At 67.3% G+C, this 8,416-nt stretch overlaps 1 protein-coding gene across 1 annotated transcript in view; it reads left to right on the top strand.

Moving 5' to 3' along the window:
- Window positions 1–1,902: 1,902 nt before the first annotated feature.
- Window positions 1,903–8,416, top strand: part of STAC3 (SH3 and cysteine rich domain 3) — a 7,215-nt gene continuing 701 nt past the window's right edge. The window contains 12 exon segments of the mRNA XM_026659281.2: window positions 1,903–2,008; window positions 2,011–2,071; window positions 3,191–3,257; window positions 3,737–3,989; window positions 4,628–4,725; window positions 5,230–5,305; window positions 5,418–5,515; window positions 5,894–5,960; window positions 6,193–6,242; window positions 6,888–6,979; window positions 7,783–7,834; window positions 8,239–8,376. Of these exon segments, the coding sequence (XP_026515066.1) occupies window positions 1,903–2,008; window positions 2,011–2,071; window positions 3,191–3,257; window positions 3,737–3,989; window positions 4,628–4,725; window positions 5,230–5,305; window positions 5,418–5,515; window positions 5,894–5,960; window positions 6,193–6,242; window positions 6,888–6,979; window positions 7,783–7,834; window positions 8,239–8,376 (1,158 nt within the window).

Consider the following 8,416-nt stretch of genomic DNA (forward strand, 5'->3'; position numbering starts at 1 on the left):
TCCCCCCCCCCCCGCTGCCCCTCTTCCCCCTCCCCCTCAGGGAGTGCCCCCCCGCTGCCCCCTTCTCCCCCCTCAGGGACCGCCACCTCTTCTCCTCTCCCCCTCCAGCTGTCCCTCTACCCGCCTCCCTCCTCAGGGAGCGCCGCCTCTTCTCTCCGCCCCCCGCTCCCCCCTGCTTCGTCCCCTCTTCCTCCCCCCACGGTACCCCTCCAGGAACTTCCTCTCTTGACCCCTCCTGGGGTGGCACCAGCGGGGGAGGGGTGCTCACAGTGGGATGTGCCCCTCCCCACCCCCCCACTCAGCAGCAGGGCTAGGGAGCAGGCCTAGATGCCTAGTAGGGTAGGGCCGAACTCCCCCCCCACACACACACAATTGGGACGGGCAATGAGGGTCCCTGAGGCAGGGGCCAGCCCCCCCCAGCTCTTCGCTGCCCCCCTCCAGCCCGTTCCCAGGCAGCAGGGGGCAGTCTGGTGGCCCCGGAGAGGATCAAAGGGAGGGAGGGCTCCCCACTGAGCCCCATAGCCGGGGCAGGCAGGGCCACATCCCTGCCCAAACTGGAGCCTCCAGGAACTGGCACCAACGGAGCAGAGCCCCTGCCCGCAGCATCAGCCTGGTGGCACTGAGCCGTGCCCCTCGGGGGGGGGCCTGATCCCGGGCCCTGCACCCCAGCGGTGCGGGAACCTGGCCAAGCCTCGTGGCCCATGGGCTGCTGCTACCGGCCCGGCCCGGCGACGCTCGCCATGGGAGAGGAGCGAGGCCCGGGTCCAGCGTCAGCCTGCAGCGCTCCAGCCTCCCGGGGGTCGGGCCAGTCCCCGCGGCCACGGGCAGAACGCAGCAGCCGAGAGGTAAGAGCCGGCAGGTGGGGGATTCTCATACCAGCCTGGGCTGTGCCATCGGGGGCACCATGAGCAGGAGGGGGGTGTCCCTGGGAGGGGCCATGCGCACGGGGGGTCAAGGGGGGTCCTGGGCCAGCTTCTGTGCCCAGATCCCAGCAATGGGGGGCTGGAAGGGGCCCCGGGGAGGTCACCGAGCCCAGCCCCCAGTGCGGAGGCAGGACCCAATAACCCTGGAGCAGCCTGGCCAGGGGTTTGTCCAACCTGCCCCCCAAAAACTCCAACGCTGGGGATGCCACAACCTCCCCGGGAGCCTCCCTGCCTGGGGCCTTCAGCCAATGGCTCCTGGTCCCCCCGAGTGGGCGGAGTCGGGCGAAGGCCTGGCCATGGGGCCTGGAGCCTGCTGCAGAGGACACGGGGCGTTCGCCTCATGCAGGGGGGCACAGCCCCCCACGTGGTGTGTTTCTGCAGGAAGGGACAGGGTGGGAGCCCTCCGGGGACGGGGCCTGTGATGGCAGCTCAAGGGGGAGAAGCTGGTGGGGGGCAGGAAAAGGGGCCTTGAAAGGGGGGTGCAAACGGCCCCCTGAGAACTGCCCCTGCCAGTGCCTCCCCAGCTGGCATCCGAGCGGCTCGGGGCATGCCCCGCGTGCACTGCATTATGGGTACTGTCTGCAGCCCAGGGGAACAGAACACAAGCTGGAGCAGCCCTGAGGCTGCTCTGACTTTGGGCCGGGCAGGGCCCCCCAACTAGAAGGACACAGAAGTGACCTTGCCCCGTCCCAGCCCGGTGACCGAGCCTCAGGCCCTGCATGGGGGGGCTCAGGCAGCTCCTGCATGGGGGGCTCACCCACCAATATCTTGCTCCTCCGCTGGGTCTCCCTGTTCCCCGGTGGCCGTGGCTTGGTGCATCCCGCGGGGACGCGGGAACCGAACACCTGCAGCCCAAGTGCCCGGCCCACCTGTGCCCGCGTCCATTGGTGCCCCAGACCCGCCAGGCAACCAGCCAGCAGCTCCCGCCGGCCAGGCCCGCTCGTGTGCAGGCTCCAATTTCTCGGCGTCAGCTTCCCGTATGGTGTTCAGCTGTTCGCTCCCCTCTCGCCCTGTCACTCCGTCCCCGGCCGGCCGCGAGCGCCCCTTTGCAGCCAGGCCCGGGGGTCGGCGCCGGCCAGACCGAGGCGGGGCGCTGAGCTGCTTCTGGGGAGCATTTACCCAGCTGCGAGGGACCCCGAAACTCAGAGGTGAGTCTCTCTCTCCCCCCCCCCGGCTCGCTGTGCACCCGTCTCAGACACCCCCTTCCCTTCCGGACTGGGGCAGGGGGGCCGGCCAGCAAAGCACCCCCAAAGCATCCCTGGCCCCTGCTATCGCGCGTTACTTGCTGCGGTGACCTGCCCCGGCTGTAACACCCACCCCTGGGACAGACACACGTCCCTGCTGTAACACACCCCTGCGACACACACACACACCACTGCGACACACACACGCGCAACAGACACACACACACACACCCCCGCGACACACACACCCTGCAACAGACACACACACACACACTCCGCAACAGACACACGTCCCTGCTGTAACGCACCCCTGCAACACACACGCGCACGCAACAGACACACACATGCCTGCGACACACACACACACACCACTGCGACACACACACACACCACTGCGACACACACACACACACACCACTGCGACACACACACCCTGCGACAGCCACACACACACACCCTGCGACAGACACACGTCCCTGCTGTAACACACCCCTGCAACACACACACACACACATGCCTGCGACACACACACACGACACACACGCCCTGCAAGAGACGCGCACACACCCCCTGCGAGAGAGAGACACACACACGTCCCTGCTGTAACACGCGTGCAACACACAGACACACGTGACACACACACACGAGACACACACGCGACAGACACAGAGACACCATGCAGACACACCCCTGCAAGTGGGGGGAGCCAGGGCTCGTATGATGCCGGGAACTTAAAATAGCGTCTGGGCCGGACGTGTGGGGAGCTGCGGGTGTGGCACCGCTGAGCACAGCAGAAAGGGGGCAAGCGGTAGGTCCTGCGGTCGGGCGGCCTGGGGCGGTCTCCTCTCCTTGCCGTGACACCAGCTGGGGCTGTGTAAATCCCCAGGCAGGCCGTTCAGCTGGCACCGTGGGCAGGACCGTGGGCCTACTCTGCCCATAGCTCCACCGTGCTGGGCCCCAGCGGGCACTTGCTGTGGGGCAGAGATGGGCACCGAGTTGGCTCATCCCGCGGTGCCGTCAATTGGCTGTGGGTTAGCGGGTGTTGCCAGGGGAGCCCCGTGACGTCTCTGCTCCCCCTTGCAGCATGACGGAGAAGGAGGCGCTGGCGCCACCAGCCTCGCCCGCGCCAGGGGGGAAGCCAGCGAGCAGGGTAAGTGCTGCCAGAGGATTGGGCTTGGGGGGGGCTGAAGAGAGGTTCCCCCCACCAGTGCTCCCTGCCCCTCTTAGAGGGGCTCCTTCCCAGGGCACATCCTGCCTCCAGCCCTCCTGCCCACCAGGCTGCCGGTCGGGGGGACAGGGGTCCCCGCGTCCCAGCAGCTGGGACCCTGCAGTCCCGGGGATGTCATGAGTTGGGGGTGTTGGTGGGGACGTGCCATGATGCCAGCGTGCCCCCCACCTCTCCGTGCCCAGGTCTCCCTGTCCGGCACGCTCAGCCTGTTACACCAACGCCACGGGGCCCTGCCCACACTCCTGCACCAAGCAAGGGACTGGGGACCAGGACTCCTGGGTTCTATCCTGGCTCTGCCACTGACTCCCTGGGGCAAGCCACCATTTCCCTCCCGTGCCTCAGTTTCCCCCAGGGAGGGGCGTCGGTGTCTCTGAGGTGCCCAGTGTCTCCCCGCCCCTCAGCTCCGGGCGCTGAAGCAGCTGTTTCTGCGGAGGCCCAAGGAGGAGCCGCCAGCGGAGCCGCAGCCCAACGGGGAGCTGGTCAGCCCCACGGGGGGGCCCCTCTACTACTTCTACGAGGAGGAGGAGGAGGAGGAAGAGGAGCCCGAGCCGCCCCCCGAGCCCCAGAAGCCCGTCAACGACAAGCCCCACAAGTTCAAGGATCAGTACTTCAAAAAGCCCAAGTTCTGTGATGTCTGCGCCCGCATGATTGTCCGTGAGTGGGGGGGGTCTGGTTTGCACTGGGGGGAGGGGTTGGGCCGAGGGGGCACGGGGCCTGGGGGGGATGGGTGGGAGGTCCTGGGGGAAGGGGGGAGGGGGGCATGGCTGCGGCAGGGGCACTGAGGGGGGAGGGGGCACTAGGCGCAGGAGGGGGGCATGGCTGGGGAGAGGGGAGGGAGTTGGGGGGCACAGGCGAGGAGGAGGGAGGGGTATTTAGGCCAGAGAGGCAGGGGACACACCATGCTGGGGGGGGCCAGTGACCTACGCAGAGGCAGCACGCTGGGACTCAGCTCCCCCCCACCACCCCCTGTGGCACTGTGGCCAGTCCCCAGGGACGGTAACAGGGCCCCTGCGGCCCGGCTCAGTGGGGCACATGGGGGCCGAAGGGGCCCGACGGACGCCCCCTCCCCAAGGAGACATCCATTCCCAGGGGCTCTGTGAAGCCAGTCACGGGGTGGGGGGCAAACCTACTGCCCCCTGTGCCAGCCCTGATCCCTGCTGGGGGGTCCCCGTCCAGCCCCCTGCCCCCACTCCCTGGGCTGTGACCCCTGGGGGGCTGGGGTCTCTAGCCGAGCTGGTTCCGTGGCTGGGACGGTTAATCGACTCGTCTTTGCCTCCCCCCCACCCCCACAGTCAACAACAAATTCGGCCTGAGATGCAAGAACTGCAAAACCAGCATCCACCACCACTGCCAGTCCTACGTGGAGATGCAGCGCTGCTTCGGCAAGATCGTGAGTCCGGCACGGCCCCCTCCCCTGCCCACGGCCAGCTCCCCACTGGCACCAGTGGGGAAACTGAGGCACAGGGAGGGGAAGTGACTCACTGAGGTCCCACAGGTTTAGAGGGTAGAGCTGGGGTAGAACCCAGGAGTCCTGGCTCCCAGCATCCACTCCCCTCCCCCCCCCCCCCGACCCCTCCCCCCCCACAGCCAGGGATAGATCCCAGGAGTTCTGGCTCCCAGCCCCCTCCTCAGCTAACATCTAGACCCCACTCCTCTCCAGAGCTGAGGATAGAACCCAGGAGTCCTGGCTCCCAGCATCCACTCCACTCCCCTCCCCTCACCCACTGACCCCTCTCCTCCAACAGCCAGGGAAAGAACCCAGGAGTTCTGGCTCCCAGCCCCCCTGCTCTAACCACCAGCCCTCCCCCCAGAGCTGGGCTAGAACCCAGGCATCCTGGCTGTGCAGGCATCTGTCCTGCAGCTGTAACGCCCCCGTTCTCTCTCTCGCTCTCAGCCCCCCGGGTTCCGCCGGGCGTACAGCTCCCCCCTTTACAGCAACCAGCAATACGCCTGCGTCAAGGAGCTGCTCTGTAAGTACCAGCCCCTCCCCTGTGGGGGGCCACAGACCCTCCCCTGCCCCATGAGTGGAACAGCTGCCCCCCCCCCGGAACTCACCGCCCCCCTGTGGTGTCTCTGACTCAGCGGCAGCCAATCGCAGCGACCCCGTGTTCGAGACCCTCCGGACGGGCGTCGTCATGGCCAACAAGGAGCGGAAGAAAGGGCAGGACGATAAGAAGAATGTGAGCTGGAGGGAGGGTCCGTGGGGGGCCATGCTGGCGGGGGAAGGGGGTCCCCGGGGTGGGCGCTGGTGCGGGGAGGCAGTGCCCCAAAGCCGAGGCCTGTGGGGGGCTGCTGGTGCAGGGGGCGATGCCAGCACGGGGTTCCCGGGCTCCCACTCAACCCCAGCGCCCTGTGCCCTGTTACCCACAATCCCCTGGGGCCCTGCCCACCCCCAACCCCCTGTTCCCGCTACCCACAATCCCCTGGGGCCCTGCCCAGTCCCCCGTTCCCTGCTACCCACAATCCCCTGGGGCCCGACCCCAGCCCCCTGTTCTGTTACCCACATTCCCGCGGGGCCCGGCCCCCCCCTCTAATCTGCCTCCCCTTCTCTTTGCCAGCCCTTGGCCGCCATGATGGACGAGGAGCCGGAGCCTGGGAAGCACGAAGTGGGCAAACTCGAGGCAGGTGCGAGCCTGGGGGACTGGCGGGGGCCGGCCCAGCTCTGTGCCCCATGGTGCCAGGCAGGGTGTCCGGCCCAGGTGTTTTCCTGCCACCCCCTCACCTGCCCTGGGGTCTCCGCAGCGGGCTGGAGCTTGGGGGTGTTGCCCAGGCCCTGGGTGCTTGGGAGGGGGGGCATCTGTTAACTTGGCACATGAAACTGTACCCCCCTTTCTCCTCTTCCTTCCTGTGCTCCCAGGCAACCCAGAAGGGGACAAGAAGGCAGAGAAAAGCACTCCCGACGACAAGGTACCCCCCTGTATCCCCCTGCACCCCACAGCCCTGCACCCTCTCCCCCTAGGGTTACAGCCCCCCGACAAGGTACCCCCTGTATCCCCCTGCACCCCACTGCTCTGCACCCCCTCCCCCTGGTGTTACAGTCCCCCAACAAGGTACCCCTCTGCACCTCACTGCCCTGCACCCTCTCCCCCTGGGGTTACAGCCCCCTGACCAGGTACCCCCTTTCTGTACCCCCCTGCACTCCACTGCTCTGCACCCCCTCCCCCTGGGGTCACAGCCCCCTGACAAGGTACCCCCTCCTGTACCCCACTCTCCCCTGCACTCCACTGCCCCTGCACCTCTATTCCTGGGGTCACAGCCCCCTGACCAGGTACCCCCTTTCTGTACCCCCCTGCACCCTCTCCACCTGGGGTCACAGCCCTCTGACAAGGTACCCCCCTCCTGTACCCGGCTCCCCCAGCGCCCCTCACCGCCCCGGTCACAGCGCCCCTACTGACAAGTCCCCTCCCCCATGGGCGGTGCCGGGCTGTAGCCGAGCTGTGGGCTAGGAGGAGGCCGTGGGGCACAGCCAGGGCAGGGCCTGGCAGCCAGATGGTGCCCATGGTCCCTGCCCCTCGTGCCGCGGCTCTGATCCCGTTCTCCCTGCCCCCCCAGAACAAGAAGCCCCAGCCCGGCTTCCTGCAGACTCATTACTTCGTGGCGCTTTATCGCTTCAAAGCCCTGGAGAAGGACGATCTGGATTTCCAGTGAGTTCGGGGGGCGAGCGCCCCGGGCACTAGCCCCGAGGGATGAAATTGTCCTTGGAGGCGTGTTGGGGTTTCTGGGAGCGTCGGTTGCGGGGTCTGTCTCCGGCTCCTCCCCGGGCACAGAACTTGGGGGCCTGGCTTCCAAACACCACTGGCTTCAGACAGACGAAGAAATGCCAGGGGTGGGGGGCGTTCTGGGCCGTCAGCTCCTGAGCCATTTGCACACGCTCAAGTCCCGTCCTCATGCCTGCCCGGGCCACGGCTAGAAACGGCCTCCCTTCACCAGACGAGAGCTCCCCTAATCACAGGACTCCGGGAGCTGGAGCTTTCCAAAGCGGCCATGGCCGCACTGCTTACAGCCGGGAGAACTGCAGCTGAGATCAGGGCCACCGCGTGCTGCAGAGAGACCCTGCCCCCGGTGAGATCAGAGCCCCCTGGTGCCGGGCGCTGCACAGACAGACCCTGCCCCGAGCTCTCACTCCAGACACACCAGGGAAGGGGGACTCCCCCAGGTTCATAGGCGGGGGGTTCGCTCGAGGTCACACAGGGTGTCGGGCCGAGCAGGGGACTGATTCTCTATCTCCAGGGGCCCAGCGCAGGCCCCAGGAGGCCACGGAGGAGCGAATGCAGCCGGGGCCGGGGAGAGGCTGCCCGGCCCAGCTGACCGCACCAGGGCTGTGGCGTTCTCGCCGGGGCTGGGTTGCAGGTGTCCGAGATCCCAGGGCCCCGCGGTGCCAGGGGCTAGACAGACAGAAGGACAGGCCCTGCCCTGCACCACTTAGTCCGAGTCCTTTCCCTTGCAGCCCGGGGGAGAAGATCACGGTGGTGGATGACTCCAACGAGGAGTGGTGGCGGGTAAGGAGGGGTCCCCCCAGTCGGCTGGGGCAGGGTCCGGGGTGTCGGCAGCAGCGGGGCGCACGGTGGGGGCAGCGCCTGGGGGGCTAGAGCTTAAAGCCAGTGATGATCTTCAGCACTCACGAGGGTGAGAGGCTGTATAGAGCTTCTCCCAGTCCCGACCTGCAGCCCCTGCTAGCCCAGCCCTGGGCTCCCCACCCCATCGGTGCCCCTCACTCCCGACCCGCAGCCCCTGCTAGCCCAGCCCTGGGCTCCCCTATGCAAACAGCTTTGTCAATGTCCACACCCCTCAGTCCCGACCCGCAGCTTCACTGTTTCAGCCCAGGCGTGTTGCGGGAGGGATGGTGTCCTTGCAGGCCGGGCTGCTCCCAGTGACCCCCCCTCCCCCGTGTAACTCCTTGCAGGGGAAGATGGGCGAGAAAATTGGCTACTTCCCCCCAAACTTCATCATCCGGGTGCGGGCGGGCGAGCGGGTGCACAAGGTCACCAGGTCCTTTGTGGGCAACAAGGAGATCGGGCAAATCACGCTGAAGAAGGATCAGGTGAGCACAGAGCCAGCTCCCCGCGGGGGGGCGTCACCCC

The sequence above is a fragment of the Terrapene carolina genome, unplaced genomic scaffold (assembly GCF_002925995.2).
Source record: "Terrapene carolina triunguis isolate 2854851 unplaced genomic scaffold, T_m_triunguis-2.0 Scaffold616, whole genome shotgun sequence".
In the NCBI taxonomy this organism is placed as follows: Eukaryota; Metazoa; Chordata; order Testudines; family Emydidae; genus Terrapene; species Terrapene triunguis.